Below are 17,747 nucleotides of genomic sequence, written 5' to 3' on the forward strand. Positions count from 1 at the left end.
CGTTTCTATTTTTTGGAACAGTTTCAGAAGAATAGGTATTAATTCTTCTTGAAATGTTTGGTAGAATTCCCCTGGGAAGCCATCTGGCCCTGGGCTTTTGTTTTTTGGGAGATTTTTGATGACTGCTTCAATTTCCTTAGTGGTTATAGGTCTGTTCAGGTTTTCTATTTCATCCTGGTTCAGTTTTGGTAGTTGATACATCTCTAGGAATGCATCCATCTCTTCCAGGTTGTCTAATTTGCTGGCATAGAGTTGCTCATAATATGTTCTTATAATTGTTTGTATTTCTTTGGTGTTGGTTGTGATCTCTCCTCTTTCATTCATGATTTTGTTGATTTGGGTCATTTCTCTTCTCTTTTGGATAAGTCTGGCCAGGGGTTTATCAATCTTGTTAATTCTTTCAAAGAACCAGCTCCTAGTTTCGTTGATCTGTTCTACTGTTCTTTTAGTTTCTATTTCATTGATTTCTGCTCTGATCTTTATGATTTCTCTTCTCCTGCTGGGTTTAGGCTTTATTTGCTGTTCTTTCTCCAGCTCCTTTAGGTGGAGGGTTAGGTTGTGTACTTGAGACCTTTCTTGTTTCTTGAGAAAGGCTTGTATTGCTCTATACTTTCCTCTTAGGACTGCCTTTGCTGCATCCCAAAGATTTTGAACAGTTGTGTTTTCATTTTCATTGGTTTCCATGTATTTTTTTAATTCTTCTTTAATTTCCTGGTTGACCCATTCATTCTTCAGTAGGATGCTCCTTAGCATGGCTCTCTTTCTTCCCTAAAGGCATTTACTGTCTTGACTTTTATGGTATTCCTTTCCTTGTTTTCCCTTATAGGTTACCTCCTAAGGAAATACCCCTAAACAAATTATCATATTTTACTTGCTTTTGATCTTTATGTGTGTAATCATATATTACTCTGTAATCTTTGGCTTCTTTTTTCAGTATTATGTTTTTAAGATGTGTCTATGTTGCTGTAGTTAAGTTTCATTGCTGTATAATATCCCATTGTATAAAAACATGATGTGTTTTTTATCTGTTCTACCATTAATGGACACTGGGTAGTTTTCATTTTGGGGCTATTAGTGATTAATGCTGCATTGAATTCTTGTACATGTACGCTGGTGCATATAAGCATGCATTTCTGTAGCATTTTTCTGGAAGACGAATTGCTAGTTCACACTGACATGACATTTTACCATGCGATTTTCCAAAGTATTGAAATGCTCCCATTAGCAGGAGAGGAGAATTCCCATTGTTCCATAACGTTGGCAATATTTGTTATTGTCAGAGTTTTTAATTTTTGTCAATCTGATGGATATATAGTGTTATCTTACTGTAGAGTTTTATTTTTGCATTTCCCCATGTTTGCAGGTTAATTTCAGCTAACCTGAAATCTGCTCTTTGAAACTTATGGGCATTTATGTATCTTTTAAAGAGTCTGAGATTAAAACGGCTACTTCAAAAATCAGAGTAACATGTCGTAAATATAGAATTAAAATATTAAGGTGTTCTGTGGCTACCCTTATGAAGCTAACTCTGAAACACAGTTTTGATTTTATTCATGAAGCCTCAAGCTGTTTGGATCCTGTTTCCATCTGTATTTCAAAGCTCATATTAAGCTACTTTTTGAACATTCCTCAGTCAATGATCTTTGTCCAAACCCAGTAAAAATACAACCAAAGCATAGCTAATGACTGCATCAGAGAATCTGCCCATTTTACCTACTTTGGATAAAGCTGCAGAAGAATGAAGAAGACACCCTCAGCCCTCCTGTCCCTGACTCTGACTCTGATGTACCAGGACAGGGTGATGAGGATGAGAAGGTGAACCAGATGTCTGCTACCTCTCTCATCCCCAAGAGCTGACCCGGCTCAGCCCCAGGCCACCTGGTACTGAGACCTCAATCACTTCTCCCCACGTCCTTCAGGGAATCCATCATTATTTTGTGGTTGTTTTTTTATTAGCAGAAAATGTTATGGGGAAAAATGAAGAAGAGGATTTACATCATGCAATGTACCTACTACAGATGTTCACAGCCAACTTTTTGGCTCTCTGAAATTCTTTCTCTCAGGGCTGCTACCATAACCCTTCTCTCCTTTCCTACACACATCCCAGTCTTCCTTGATGTCCTGGGCAATTCATTTCTACCCTCTAACTTGCATTCTCTGCTCAGAAATACAAAAGCCCTTCAATTCACATGACCCTACCCTTCAGAGAAGGCAATGCAGTTCTGTTAGCATCCTAACATGCTCTTGGGATCTTATCCCCTACCACCTTACAGTTTATAAAATACCCCTCATAGCCACAGAGAGTGTGAAGACAAGGTCTGATAAATACATCTTTGCCATCTTTTTATGTCAGCTTCCAAAGTTGATCCAAACCTTTGATCCAAACCCATTAGCCTCACCGCCACCACCCACCCCTTGCCAGAAGAGTTAACATGAACTGACAGGAAGTGAGTGACTTCCAGTTGGCTTTGACCACCAGCAAATTGCCTCAAAGGCAACTAAGAACATGAGGAAGCAGAAGCATGAATGATCCAGATGACGAGGCTCTGAGCTCTTAACACTCTGGGCCTGGGGCAGAACATCCAAGGCCTGACTGCAAGTTCTCTTGTCACTTTGCCTTCCCCTAAGTCTCAGGTTCCCTACCCTGGAGCACTCTCTGCTGCCAGAGGATCAAGAGCAGTGGAGAAAACGGACAGGTCTTCTGCTCTACGAGGTCTACGGACAGTCAGAAACAGTAGGTAGAAACAGTAGGTAGATGGTACTTTCTTGATCAGTCAGGATGTGCTGAGCCACTGAGCCCAGCAGACGAGCTGAACCATGTATATGCAGAGGCCCCACTCTGCTCACACATTGCCTGAAGCCAATGGGAGGCTTCAGAGTTCTAGGCTAATTTGCCCCAAATCAATTTGCACAAAGACAATTCACAGCTCATCAGTTTGTCAAGAGGCCAATGTCCTGAAAACTATTGGACAAAACTTTGAAAAGGGGTGTAAGGACATGGTGCTACCATCCCTGTGATCATTAGCTCTAGGGAGCCCAGGAGGGGTGGCGGGATGGGAGGTTCTCTCCAGTAACATGGAGCCCACCATCAGCAAGTCCTGCCTACTTCATTCCTTCCTAGGGTGGCAACCACAGGCAGCCAGGAGCTGGCCCCAGAAGTTCATTTCTGGATGCTCATGTGGACAGCACACAGGTTTGATTGTGGGACACTAGCTAGAGTGGGGGAGGGAACAGAGACTTTCTGTATATACCAACACACACACACAGACACACACACATACACACACACATAGTGTGACTCCCAAAGGCATCACTGACTAGCCAGGTGACAGGACATTCAGAGTATCAGGCATGTCTTAAACCAGAAAAACGTTATTAATGATAGTAGGGGCAGGGGCAGGTATCTTCCAACACAATTCTCAAGTCATTTCTGTTGCTGGGCCACTTTCCCCAGCCTCCTTGTTATCCCTGTAACTGACAGACAGACGACTACCATCTCAGGAGCTGGAGCAAAATGACTATTTTAGCCTCAATTCACATACTCGTCTTGACTTTTTTGCAAAAAAAAATATGCTTTTAAATCATCAGTTAATTGGTCCGCTTCCAGGCCTAAGAAATATTAAGACTCTAGGTTAGTTCTTGTATGGTTCATAGTTTATATTTGGACAAGGAGGAGGGTGGGATGAGAACTACAATATACCCATGATCCAGGTTCCTTTGTATCAACTCTTTGCAACAACAGAATACTGCCTCATACCCAGGTGGTGCTGTATTTCACAAAGTATTTGCATAGCCACTGACTCATCTCTGGGACATTTTCCACATGCCTGTACTGTGAGCAGCAACATAGCAAAGGAGGAAGAGCTTTCCCTCTCAGGAACTCAGACCCCGGTTCAAATCTCAGCTTGCCAATTACAGGCTTCAAGACCACTGGCATAGCACTGAACCTTCCAGAGTCTCTGCTTCTCTGTCTCCAAAATGGAAATATAACCCAGTCTCGCTGGGTTGTGATAAGGGAAACGAAAGGAAGTATATAAAGCTCTGGCTACAATGTCCAACCTCTTGTACATGCTCACCTTGCTGTTACTCTTGTTTTTAAGTAAGTGTTGCCCTAGATACTAGGGTAGTAGAGATGAATGGGGCAGTCTCTATTCTCAGGATGCTTGTTATTCACTGAGGGAAACAGACAAGCAAAAATAAGGATAATTGGGAGCTCTCGGTTGGCTCAGTGGGTTGAGTTTCCGACTCCTGGTTTCAGCTTAGGTGGTGATCTCATGGGTCGTGGGATTGAGCCCCTGCATAGGGCTCCATGCTCAGCGGGGAGTCTGCTTAAGACTCTCTCTCCCTCTGCTCCCCAAACCCCATTCAAGCACTCTTGCACTCTTTCTATCTCTCTAAAATAAATGGATAAATATTTTTTAAAAAAGAAGTATAATGCTCTCTTGGCTACAATGGAAGTGTGGGAAAAAATACTACAGAAGGAGAATGTCCCAACTGACTTTTCTTGGGGCCAGAATAATAGCTAGTTGTGACTGTTTATGGAGCTAACTTGGTGTGCCAGGCACTGTGTGAAGAGTTTTCCACACACTCACAGGTACTATGAGAGCTAAGTGTTATAATTACCCCTTTACAGAGAAGATGAAGGGGGATTAATTGGCACATAGCTGGAGTCAAGATTCAAATCCTTGGGTGGCTCAGTCGGTTAAGCATTTGCCTTTGGCTTGGGTAGTGGTCCCAGGGTCCTGGGATTGAGCCCCACATTGGGCTCCCTGCTCAGCTGGGGAGCCTGCTTCTCCCTCTCCCCCTGCCCGTCCCCCTCCACCCCTACTCTGTCTCTCGTTTTTCTCTCTCTCAAATAAACACACAAAATCTTAAAAAGAAAAAAAAAAGATTCAAATCCTGGTCTAGCTTAGCTTTAGAAAGATATTTTAGAGTACCATAAAGGAGGAATAAAGTTCATCAGGAGGATAAATGGGGGTGGGGCAGTTGCCTAGCAGAGGGGACAACACAATCTGAATATTCTCAGCACAGCTCTGAGTCGTTGAGACAGGGTTCCTATCACTGTTTAACAGCCTGAGTCAATGTTAAATGATATCATGGCCTTCCTCTAGCAAACGGACACATGTCTGACATACAGTGCGTACTCCACACCTCACGTTACATGCCCACAGCCCCGGGCTCACCCCTTTGCTTCTTTTTTGGCCCCTCGCAGTGGACCCGGTAGCCCCAGGAGCTCGCACAGGCCCAGTCTATGTCAGGTGTGGTGAATATCTGCTGACCAGAATTGGGTCCATGCCTTGCACCTAGAATCTGGGCCTTCTAGCTTCCCCATAAGGGTTCTTTGCATAGCATCGAATGACATGGATGAGTGAGGATGCTGTGTGTGGTTCTTAATGCTTTGTAATCAGCCTGGACTCTTTGGCCAACCCCATTTTCTTTCTTTTATGAATAGGGAGTAAGTTGTGTCACTCTCCGTGGAATGAAGATCAAGCCGGGTTCCATCGGGAAAGGCATCCCCTCCTTCGACGTCCAGGTCTGGTCCTAAAGGCATTTGCTGGGTGCAGTTAGGGCTGAGCTGGGATTGAACAATTGTGGGACACCAGGTGACAGAACCAGCTGTGCCCACTCCACCCCACCCCCACCCCAGTTGTTGTCCTTCTTCCTCTCCTCCTGTTTTCCCGCCGATTTCCTGGGGAGGCTTCAGTTGAGAACTGCAGTATCCTGGGCATGAATGCTGCTCAGCCTGGCAGCCGGAAGCCTCATACACAACAGATGGGACCAGAGCACCTGGAGGGAGCCCTGGCAGCTCTCTCCATCAGCTGGTGCTTCTAGTTTTCCCTGATCTGTGTTTTCTAGCTTGAAGACACGTTTGCCACGTCTGCATATCCGTGAGACCAGGAGACCCATAACTTGGGTTTCACCATTTCCTGACTTCAAAGTCTTCTGACAGCTGTAATCTATTTTTTGACAGGGCTCCTCCCCCCATTTATTCTCACCAGTGTCACACAAATAGTCAGGTACTGTGTGGGTGGGGCCGGCGTGTTGGGGTGGCCCTGCAGGTTGGGATCCACAGGCCTGTTGCTCCAGATCATTGACGACAAGGGCAACAGCCTGCCGTTCAACACTGAAGGCAACATTGGCATCAGGACGAAGCCCACCAAGCCCATTGGCCTCTTCATGGGCTATGAAGTAAGTGGTGATCCTCACCTGCCCACTTCCAGGCCCCCCAAATCCCTTCAGGGAGCAGTGTGGGTACTAAGGGGGTGGATACAACTCTGTACTACGAGCCTTCTTCACACCTCTCTTCAGTCACTCCAACTCAATGAAGCCTCTTCTAATTAATCTCTAAGCTCCTAGTGTGTTCTCACATCCTTTCCTGTCCAAAACCATCTGACACTTAAGTGCTGACAGGGTAGAAAGAAGCACCCCAGACTTGGGTTCCAATGATCTCTCTCTCTTTTTTTTTCAGATTTTATTTATTTATTTGACAGAGAGAGACACAGTGAGAGAGGGAACACAAGCAGGGGGAGTGGGAGAAGGAGAAGCAGGCCTCCTGCAGAGCAGGGGGCCGGATGTGGAACTTGATCCCAGGATCCTGGGATCATGACCTGAGCCAAAGGCAGATGCCTAACGACTGGGCCACCCAGGCGCCTGTCCAATGATCTCTTGAGGTTGAGTATGCAGGAAGCTTTGACTGAGTTCAAATCCTACAGTCCCACTTACCAACAGGCTGTGCACAAATCTGTTAACCTTGCTGAGCCTCCAGAGAGGACAGTGGTGCCCCCACTTCACAGAGGAAGAAACTGCAAATTGGAAGCTTTGTATGTTTTCCCCACGTCAAATAAATGGCAGGTCTAGGATTCAAACCCACATCTTTTTGGTTCCCAAACCCTACGTAAGAAATCCAGGGATTACATAAAACTGTGACAGGTTCTAAAGAAACCTGAAACTCTTGACCAGGCAAATTCTCAGCTTCCAAGATTGGTCAGGGGAGAGTGGACAGACCTTGAAGTTGATCTCAGACCCGTCTCCTTTCTCCACAGGAACAACCATTGGTGTCCCTGTTGGCCTCACTCTATGGCCTTGGGGGTGGGTGGTGCTGCTCCTTTTGTGACGTTATTGACCAAAAGCAAATAATGCAGGCCCTAGCCTTAATTCACAGTAGCACGATTTTAGGCTTGGATAAAAGAGGAAATAAACAGAGTAACAGATATATAGATCAGTGGTTCTCAACCCTGCCTGTATGTTAGAATCAGTTGAGGAGATTTAAAAAAATAATTCTTGGATCCAACCATAGAGATTCTGGCTAAATTAAACTGGGATGGTCCAGAGCAACATCAGTTTTGTTTTAAATTGGAAGTAACATATTTTATTTTACAAAGATGTCCTCCTCTATGCCCACACCTGTGTAGATATATACCCCATTTCACATGCTCTCTTGACTATATGTTGTCACTCCTCCACTGAGATTTGTTTGCTTTTTTCCTTTCTTTTCTTTACTGAGGTAGAATATATAAAATTCACCCTTTTCACCATTTTTAAGCATACAATTCAGCAGCACTGAGTAAATCACAACATTGTACAATTACCACCATGCATGTGCAGAAATTTTTTCCATCCCAAATGGAGACTCTGTTCCCATTAAACAATAACTCCCCCCTCCTCCTCATATCCCCAGCATTTGGTAACCTTTAATATACTTTTTGGCTTTAAGAATTTGCCTATTTTAGGTACCTCTATTAAGTGGAATTGTACAACATTTGGCCTTTTGTGTCTGGCTTATCTCACCTAGCACATGTTTTCAAGGTTCATCCATGTTGTAGCATGTGACCAAATGTCATTTTTTTTTCAGGCTGAATGGTATTGTATGGGTATACCATATTTTGTATATCCATCAATTTCTTAATAGACATTTAGATTATTTCCATCTTTTGGCTACTGTGAATAATGCTGCAATGAACATTGGTGTGCAAGTATCTGTTTGAGTTCCTGCTTTCACTTCTTTTGGATATATACCTGAAAGTGGAATTGCTGCATCTTATGGTAATTCTATATTTAACTTTTTTTTTAAAGATTTTATTTATTTATTTGACAGAGAGAGAGAGACAGCGAGACAGTGAAAGAGGGAACATAGGCGGGGGGAGTGGGAGAGGGAGAAGCAGGCTCCATGCTGAGCAGGGAGCCCGATGTGGGGCTTGATGCCAGGACCCTGGGATCATGACCCGAGCCGAAGGCAGACGCCCAATGACTGAGCCACCCTGGCGCCCCTATATTTAACTTTTTGAGGAACTGCCAAAATGTTTTCCACAGTGGCTGCACCATTTTATATTTCTGTCAGCAATGTACAAGTGTTCCCGTTTCTCCATATCCTTGCTAATCCTTGTTATTTTCAGGTTTGTTTGTTTGTTTTGTGTGTATAATAGTCATTCTACTGCATGTGATGTGGTGTCTCATTGTGGTTTTGATTTTCATCTCCCTAATGACTAGTGATGTTGAGCATCTTTTCATGTGCTTATTGGCCATTTGTGTACCTTCTCTGGAGAATTGTCTATTTAAGTCCTTTGCCTATTTTTAAAATTGGGTTGTTTGTTTTGTTGTTGATTTGTAAGAGCTCTTTATATACTCTGAATATGAACCCCTCATAAGATATATGCTTTGCAAATATTTTCTCCCATTCAGTGCATTGTCTTTTCACTCTTTTGATAGTGTCCTTTCAAGTAAAATTTTAAAAATTTGATGAGGAACATTTTATCTATTTTTTTCTTTTGTTTCCCGTGCTTTTGGTGTCATAGTCAATAAATAATTGTCAAATCCAAAATCAGGAAGACTTCCCCCTATGTTTTCTTCTAAGAGTTTCAGAATTTTAGCTCTTGTGTTTAGGTTTTTGATCCATTTTGAGTTAATTTGTGTATATGGTGTATAAGGTAACTGCATTCATTTGCATCTGAACATCCTAGTTTCTCAGTGCCATTTGTTGAAAAGATTGACTTTTCCCACTGAATGGTCTTGGCATTTTTGCCTAAAATCCATTGACCATATATGTGAGGATTTCTTTCTGGGTTCTCTATTTTATTACAATCATCTATGTGTCTTTTTTTTTTTAATGCCAGTTTTGTATGGGTGTACCATATTTTGTATATCCATCAATTTCTTAATAGACATTTAGATTATTTCCAGTATAGTTTTGCAGTAAGTTTAAAAATCAGTAGTGTAAGCTCTTTTCCCTGGAAAGAAGAACTTTCTTCTCCCTTTAAAAGATTGTCTTGGCTATTTGAGATCCGTCAAGATTTCATATGAATTTTAGGATGAATATTTCTATACCACTGAGATTTTGATAGGGAGTGCATTGAACCTGAAAATGGCTTTGGGTAGTACTGTCATCTTAATATTAAGTCTCCAGGGTGCCTGGGTGGCTCAGTTGGTTAAACGACTGCCTTCAGCTCAGGTCATGATCCTGGAGTCCCGGGATCGAGTCCCACATCAGGCTCCCTGCTCAGCAGGGAGTCTGCTTCTCCCTCTGACCTTCCCCCTCTCATGTGCACTCTCTCTCTCTCATTCTCGCTCTCTCAAATAAATAAATAAATAAATAAAATCTTAAAGAAAATATTAAGTCTCCAATTAATACAGTATGTCTTTCCATTTATTGATACCTTCTTTCATTTCTTTCAGCAACAATTTTTATTTTTCAGTGTACGTCTTTCACTTTCTTGACTAAATTTATTCTTAGTATTATATTCATTTTGTTGCTATTCTAAATAGAATCATTTTTTAATATCTTTTGTCCATATATAGTTTTTTCTGTTTTTTAGTTCTTTGTTCATTTTTTCTCTTAGTTTTTGATCACTTAACACGTTTGACTTATTATTTCTTCCAAGTTTTTATTTAAATTCCACTTAGTCAACATACAGTGCAATATTAGTTTCAGGTATAGAATTTAGTGATTCATCACTTACATACTTCAGCCAGTGCTTATCGTAAGGGGTGCACTCCTTAATCCCCATCACCTATTTCACCCATCCCCCTGCCCCTCCCCTCTGGTTACCATCACTTTGTTCTCTACAGTTAAGAGTCAGTTTCTTAGCCTTCCCCTCTTTTTTCCCCAATGTTCATTTGTTTTGTTTCTTAAATTCCACATATGAGTGAACTCTAGAAATCAGATTCTCCCACTTCCCTGGGGGTTGAGGTTGCTGGGGTTTCATTGTTTTGTTTTTTGATTTTGGACTGTTGAAGGCTATAGTAGTCCTTTGTTGTGGTACTTTTGCAAATTCTTTAAAGACTATTGTTTGTCATGTGTGATTACTGAGGTTTCTGATCCTTTAGCTTGTGTTCAGTTAATGTTTTGACAGAGATTTCCTTGAGGGGCAGGAGCTCAAATGAACAAAGAAAAACATCACCAACCAAAAAAGAAGAGAGAACAACCACTGTGCAGATTGGCTCTGTGCTGGGATACTCCTTCACCACTTAGCTGGACTTGCTCTGAGCCTAGGGATCAGCCTGAGATGAAAGCTTAAGGTTTTCTCAGGACTTTGCTGAGCATGCATCTTGCCCAGGCATGTTCACGGCTGTCTTAATTCCCCCATGCATATAGCTGTCTTGAACATCCTAATTTCAAAAACAAAAAACAAAAAAACCCCCAAAACTCACTCCAGCATCTCCCCCAGACCTTGATGGTCTATTGTATATCTCCACCCATAATCTCTTACGTCAGGCAACTTCACTTTTGTAGTTTGCCTGGTAGCTTCTATGAGCCGGGCCTGCTGCTTTTTTCTGAGTTACATAAAGTGAGTTCCTTGCACCTGTCCTTCAGGCAGCCCCCCAGATAGGTTAGAACAGATGCACACAATAATCATTATTTTACTTTAAAACATCTGTTTTTGGGGGCACCTGAGTGGCTCAGTCGTTAAGCATCTGCCTGCGGTTCAGGTCATGATCCCAGGGTCCTGGGATCGAGCACCGCATCGGGCTCCCTGCTCCACGGGAAGCCTGCTTCTCCCTCTCCCACTCCCCTTGCTTGTGTTCCCTCTCTCGCTGTGTCTCTCTCTGTCAAATAAATAAATAAAATCTTTTAAAAAAAATAAAACATATGTTTTTTAAAAAGTTAATCAGTATCACAAATGGAAAACAGTATGATTTGCCAAAAACAGAAGGCAATTATAACTATAACTATAATGCAAACAAAACAATTTTTCTTGAATTCTAGCTAAACCCTGTTCCCACTAAAAGCTCCAGTCCTGAAACTTACTCTTGGTAGTTCCAGAGCTTTTAAAAACATGTCAGAGAGTCTCCTTAATACAATCAGAACAATTGGAAGGGAACATAAAATGGGATGTCATTCAATTTTTTTTTTTTAATTTTTTTTTCCTGGACCTTTTTCAAATCATTTCATGTTTCATGAGAGGGATGATCTCAACACATTGAGTGTTTGAGTGCAAACACTTGGTGGTTGAGTACAAAGGCTGTGGAGCAAGAATTAAATTCAAATACCAACCCTACCACTGACCAGCTGGGTGACTTTGAGTGAGTTATTGTGCTTCTCTGAGCATTCATTTCTTCTGTTATGGCCTATAAAAATCTAGCCTCACATAAAACCTGCACATGAATGTTGAGAGCAGCTTTATTCACAATAGCCCCAAACTGGAAACAACCCAGATGCCCTTCAATGGGTTGACACCCAAACTGGGGTTCATCCATAACATGAAGTACCATTTAGCAGTAAAGAGAACAAAGTATTGATGAACATAAGAAGCTGGACGAATTTCCAGAAAATTATACTGAGTGAAAAAAATAAAAACAGAGCTAGTCCCAAAAGGTTACATACTCTAGGATTCCATTTATGTAACACTCTTAAAGTGACAAAATTATAAAACTAGGGAATAGATCAGTCCCTGCCGAGGGCTTAGGGATTTGGAGGGAGGGAAAAGATGAGGGAGATGGGTGTAGATATAAAAGAGCAACACAGGAGATCCTCAGGATGACGGGAGTCTTCTGTAACTTGACTCTGGTGGTGGATGCACATTTGATAAAATACACGTAGACACACACAAAAAAGTAAAAGTAAACTGCTGGGAGATCTAAGTGAGATTGGTGGACTGTAGCAATGTCAGTATCCTGGTTGTGATATTGAACTGTAGTTTTGCAAGATGCTACCATTGGAGAAAACTGAGTAAGTGGCACACAGGATCTCTCTGTGTTATTTCTTATAACTGCATGCAAATATATAATTATCTTTTTAAAAAAGATTTATTTATTTATTTGAGAGAGAGAGAGAGAACATGTATGCATGCATGTGTGCATTAGTTAGGGAAGGGGCGGAGGGAGACAGAGAATCTCAAGCAGGCTCCATGCTGAGTGCAGAGCCCTACACAGGGCTCGATCTCACAACCCTGAGATTATGACCTGAGCAGAAATCAAGAGTTATCCGCCCAACTGAATGAGCCACCCAGGTACCCTGCAAATATACAATGATCTTAAAATAAACAGTTTAATTAGAAAAATAAAAGCCTTGTAGGTTTTCTGGGAGGATCAGATGAGGTAGTATTTTGGGAAGGAAATTCATTTAACAAAAGTGTATTGAACCTCTCATTTATCCAGGCACTATGTGAATGCTAAGCTGAGAACAATAAATAAAATACACAGGGTCCATGTTCTAGTGGAAATTTTATTATACTAGAGCGCCACACAAAAGTGAGTTGTTACTTTAAAAAATTATCCTTAAAATTGGCTCAATATTGTTCACTAATTGACAAGTAGTGTTCATTGAGTACTTGGATATAATGAAAATAGACTCAGAGAGATTACAAAACTTGCCCAGGTGCCAAGTAGAGCCAGGAGCGGGATCCAGACCCAGATCTGAGCACCAGGTTGTGGCTCATCATCTCTAAACTCGTTGCCTTCAACAAAGGGGTATTGTTGTCTTTGCAGGACAACCCAGTAAAGACAGCCAAAGTGGAGTGTGGGGACTTTTACAACTCTGGAGATAGAGCAACTATGGATGAAGAGGGCTACATCTGGTTCCTGGGGAGGAACGATGACATCATCAATGCCTCTGGGTAGGTATGGCTGACCTGAGCCGGGAGGCATCACCCTCACATGCCTCATGGGATCTAGCTTGTTCTGACATTCATCCAAGCTTGGTGATGGTTAGCTCAGGCTAACTCTGAACAGAGCTCTGTCTATGGGCCCCCTTTCTGGGGATACCTGTGCACCTCCCCCAAGCCCTGCATCCAGAAAAGTCTATCAAAATGTAGTTCAAGAAGGTCTGCAAGGCGAACCATAATGAGACATTATGCAATTTAAGGGATTTGGAAGGAAGACGTTACATAGGCCCTTATTGTTGAGGAAGCTTCCTCTATGTTTGGCTCCTCTAATGGGACACAACAATCACTGAAAATTTTAATAATAGATAACAACAACATAAACCTTTATGGGGCACTTACTATGGGGATGCACACTCTGCAGTGCTTTATATAACCCAGCTCTCAGTGCTAGAAGGTAGATGCAGTTATGCCCATTTTACAGATGAAGGAACTGGGTTACTGACTAGTGAATAAAGTTCCCTAAAGTTTCAGAGTGCTGGGTACAACCCAGATTTACCAAAGCTGTCTGGCTCCAAGTCAGTTGTCCCTAAATCTTCACGTGATTTGGAAAGAAAAAAAAAAATGACACATTATACCAGAGTAACAAGTTCTCTTGGCTATTTCAGGGAAGTTGAGTGTGTTTACCTTTTAAATTTCTAAAACATGCTAATATGATGGGGAAGAGTATGCAGAATTTGCATGAATGTTTAAGATAAAGGCTGAGGCTTCTAGTAGGTTTCATGCCAAGGGAAGCTGCTTGAGCCCAGCCCCAGAGCTCGGGGAGAACTAAATATTCACCCTCCTCCCTGAGCAGAGGCAGTGAGGTGAGAAACTCTGGGGAGCATGTGAGTGTTGTATTTCTCAGCACGGAGTGCCCATTCTTCATGTTTGGGGCCCATGAGAGAGCCAGGGCACAGGTATCTGGCTTCCTGTGACAGTTATCCTATGTGACAAGGGACGAGGTGACCCTCCAAAACATGAGACTTGAGGGCTTGGGTCACCCGGCCCTGGCAGCCACTCAGAAGCCAAGAAGGAGCCCGCAGGTACCGCGTCGGGCCCGCAGAGGTGGAGAATGCCCTGGCCGAACACCCGGCTGTGGCTGAATCAGCTCTGGTGAGCAGCCTGGACCCAATTCGAAGGGAGGTGAGGAGGACACAGAGGTCATCGTGTCTGTGTGTGGGCACCAAGGCAGGTGCCGGGAAACCTTCCTCCTGGTCCTGTCTCTCCAACCTTGGACCTCGGGTGGAGGGGGGCCCCGGGGTGTGCATGTGCATTTACACTGTGTGGCCACCAGAGAGCAGTGTGGCCTCAACCATGTGGGACAGAAAATGATGCTTGTGAATGTGGCTTGCAGCTGGGGCTACTGCTGCCCGTCTCCTAATTTCTGAGCCCTTCCTACCTGCCGGCTCATTTCCCCCTCACAGCAACCTCATTAATTAAGGACTCTGAGACCCTTTTTTACAGGGAAAGAAACAAGCATAAGGAGATTAAATAAGTTGCCTGATCACAAAGCTGTCAAGTGGTGGAGCCAGAATGGGAATGTGAGCAGTCTGGCTCCAGAGCAAGCATTCATTGATTCACTGTGTGCTGAGCACCTACTCTGGACAAGGCCCTGTGCCCTGTAGACGCGACATGAATAATAGGAACGTAGTTAATCACCACCATTGATTTAATGCCCACAGAACTCTACCTATAATAATAGGGAAAATGGTGATGATAATGATAGGAATAAAAATCAGTTTAAACGAGCTTCATGGTTTATATGAATGATCTCGATGAATCTTGAGAGCCATGCCCTGAGGAATGAAGCCGTGCTGTCCCCACATCAGAGAAGGACATGGAGGCTGAGAGAGGTGAAGTAATTTTCCAAGGCAGAGAGTAGAAATTGGAAGTATGGACACTGGTCCTGTTCTTTTCCAGAGGCTCAACTGTCAACTTGTTTTTCCATTTACTTAATACACATTTACTTTTTAGACTATACACTTGGTTGCCACTCCCCCTGAGCCTCCACTCTGGTTCTGCGCTGCAGGTGGTGAAGGCATTTATTGTCCTGACTCCGGAATTCCTCTCCCATGACCGGGACCAGCTCACCAAGGAGCTACAGCAGCATGTGAAGTCAGTGCCAGCCCCGTGTAAGTACCCCAGGAAGGTGAGTGAGGGCAGAGGGATGGGGCCTGGTCCCGTCCAGTGGGCCCTGGGCTCTGCTGCCCCAAATCTCCTGGGGTGGCTGGGGTGGAGCTTACGTAGCCCATGGAATGAGCATTTTTCTCTACTGAAGAAGCATTCAACTTAGGGGTTTAGGGGAGATCCATCTTAATCATGGAAACCTCTATCCTGTGTCAGAAAACAAAAAGGCTGACAAAAAACCTACAGAAAAAAATCAGCCAAGAGCCTAGAAATATCCAAGAAGGATATTTGAAATCTTTCACAATTTGAAAAAGACATTCGGGGCACCTGGGTGGCTCAGTCGTTAAGCGTCTGCCTTCGGCTCGGGTCACGATCTCAGGGTCCTGGGATCGAGCCCCTCATCGGGCTCCCTGCTCGGCGGGAAGCCTGCTTCTCCCTCTCCCACTCCCCCTGCTTGTGTTCCCTCTCTCGTTGTGTCTCTCTCTGTCAAATAAATAAAAAGAAAATCTTTAAAAAAAGAAAAAAAAAAGACATTCAAGTCAACAACTGCCACACTTTTAAAAAACATTATTTGTAGTAAGAAATATATTCTAAATTGAAGCCCAATACATATATAGATACATAACAAACAAAAGGTAACAAAATAATATTTATTGTAGCATAAAATACATTCTGAGAGATTTTTTTTCTACCTCGTTTTCAGTGCCATGTGAGAACTATGAAAATGTCCAACAATAGAGAAATGATTAAATTATTCGTGGTAATTAATGCTGTCCTATAATTTAAAAAGATGATGCAGATCTCTTATTTGTAACATAAAAAACATCACAAAAATATATTATTAAGAGACAAAAGCAGGCTGTGAATAAATATACATGTTATCTGACTTGTTGAAAAACCACGTTTGCAAGGATACATGGGTCAAAAATTTAACGTGTCTTTCTTTTGTAATAATACATTGCTGTGCTTTCTGAGTGTTTACCCAAAGCTAGATAGCTAATATTTATTGAACATGTGTGCCGGGCGCTGGACTCAAAGCTCTACATGTGTTATTTCATATAATCCCCCCAAACCTGAGATGGTATAACCATCCATTTGACAGAATGGAAACGGGAGAGGCTCAGAGACTCACAGTAAATTGCCTGAGGTTGGAGTGAAGAAAAGGGCAGAGCTGAACTCAAACCCAGTGTATCTGAAAACGGAGTTCGTCCTTCACATGTAAGGCTCTGCCGCCTCCTAGAGAGTAGACTGGAGGATGCAGGCCAGTTAGGATGGGCTGATGTTCCTGTGAGGAACTAGTAGCCCCTGTCTTAGTGGCTCCTACTAGGGAAGTATCTTTCTTGCTCCGGCCACATGTCCGCATGGTCTTCCTGGGACCAGGATAAAGGAGCACCCACCATAGGTAACTGCCAGGTGCTAGAAGAGATGGACAGAGTGGATGCCAGACCAGTGGTCTCAAGTGTTCTGTTCGAGGTGGCACGCCTCACTCCCACTCACATCTCACTGGTCAGAGCACATCACAGGGCTGCATCCAACTTCCTGGGTCAGGGGACACCCTGACATGCCTTGGTGGAGCCTACTGGGGCCACCACAGGGTGCCAGCCCGTCTGGGGGACTGTGCAGGGGCAGAGGAGGAGCCTGGGGCATTGGTAAGAAATGACAGCAGGACTAAGTTGGGATGGGTTTGCTTTATCCTTGACCAGATGGAATTTGTCTCAGAGCTGCCCGAAACCGTCACTGGCAAGATTAAAAGAAGTGACCTTCGGAAAAAGGAGTTTGGTCAGATGTAATCAGCAAAACCCTCAGAAACCACTGTGTCTTCTTTGCCAAATCCCTGGCTGCCTCAGTTTCCTCACTATGGGGAGGGTGAGGAGGGGAGTGTTGGACATTGATTTTAAGAGCATCAGGAGTGCTCACATTGCAGCATTTTTGTTCTTTTAAATTACTATCCATTACTCTCCTGCTTCCAAGTCCCCGAGTGAGCGCCCAGGATGTAGCTGGGGTAATAAAGGGACATGAGCATCCAAGGGGACTTGTGTTGTGCTTTGATTCTGTGAATGAACCAGAGCTAAATGCGGTCCCTCCATGATTCTCCCCAAGCCCCATTGGAGAGGACTCTGGGGCCAGATTCTCCCCCCTGGTTCCAGGGGCCCTGGGTGACTCCTGTTGTCTGTTCAACAACCACAACACAGAGGTCTGGGGAGGGACCCTTCCTTGGCCCCAGGTGTCCACCTCTGCCTGGCTTGCCCATGCCCTGCTGGAGGGTGAGGTCAGGGCCAAGCTAGTGAGGTGGCTGGGGAAGGGGGAAGGCACCGAGGGCAGCCCAGCCTGGTGGTTCCACCTGCCTGCCAGACCATTCCTCACCGCTCCATCCAGCATGCCATGGACCCGCTGCCTCTGTATGGTGCTGCTTCCAGGTCCCAGCCTGCACCAGCTTAGGTGTGGGAGGGATCTGCCCTGTGGGGACCCAGGAAACCTGCAAGACTCCTCCAGCCCTTTCCGGGGTGCCCAATCCCCCATGCCTTCCATGGAGCCCAGGAGCTC

The 17,747-nt window shown here is 43.8% G+C and overlaps 1 protein-coding gene across 9 annotated transcripts in view; it reads left to right on the plus strand.

The window, feature by feature from the left end:
• LOC135364542 (acyl-coenzyme A synthetase ACSM3, mitochondrial-like) overlaps window positions 1-17,747 on the plus strand; it is a 29,069-nt gene that overhangs the window by 10,867 nt on the left and 455 nt on the right. For 2 of the 9 annotated variants that reach the window (XM_064592636.1, XM_064592638.1), the window contains exons 2-5: window positions 5,453-5,533; window positions 5,972-6,189; window positions 12,922-13,049; window positions 15,051-15,208. In XM_064592636.1, the coding sequence (XP_064448706.1) occupies window positions 5,453-5,533; window positions 5,972-6,189; window positions 12,922-13,049; window positions 15,051-15,208 (585 nt within the window). Of the gene's footprint in view, window positions 1-5,452; window positions 5,534-5,971; window positions 6,190-12,921; window positions 13,050-14,031; window positions 14,220-15,050; window positions 15,733-16,906; window positions 17,115-17,747 lie in introns of those variants that run through there. The other 7 variants (XR_010411869.1, XR_010411870.1, XM_064592637.1 and 4 more) reach the window with 7 other exon arrangements.

The sequence above is a fragment of the Mirounga angustirostris genome, unplaced genomic scaffold, assembly GCF_029215605.1.
Source record: "Mirounga angustirostris isolate CCGP_5_RB_7025 unplaced genomic scaffold, mMirAng1.0.hap1 SCAF_5, whole genome shotgun sequence".
NCBI classification, from domain to species: domain Eukaryota; kingdom Metazoa; phylum Chordata; class Mammalia; order Carnivora; family Phocidae; genus Mirounga; species Mirounga angustirostris.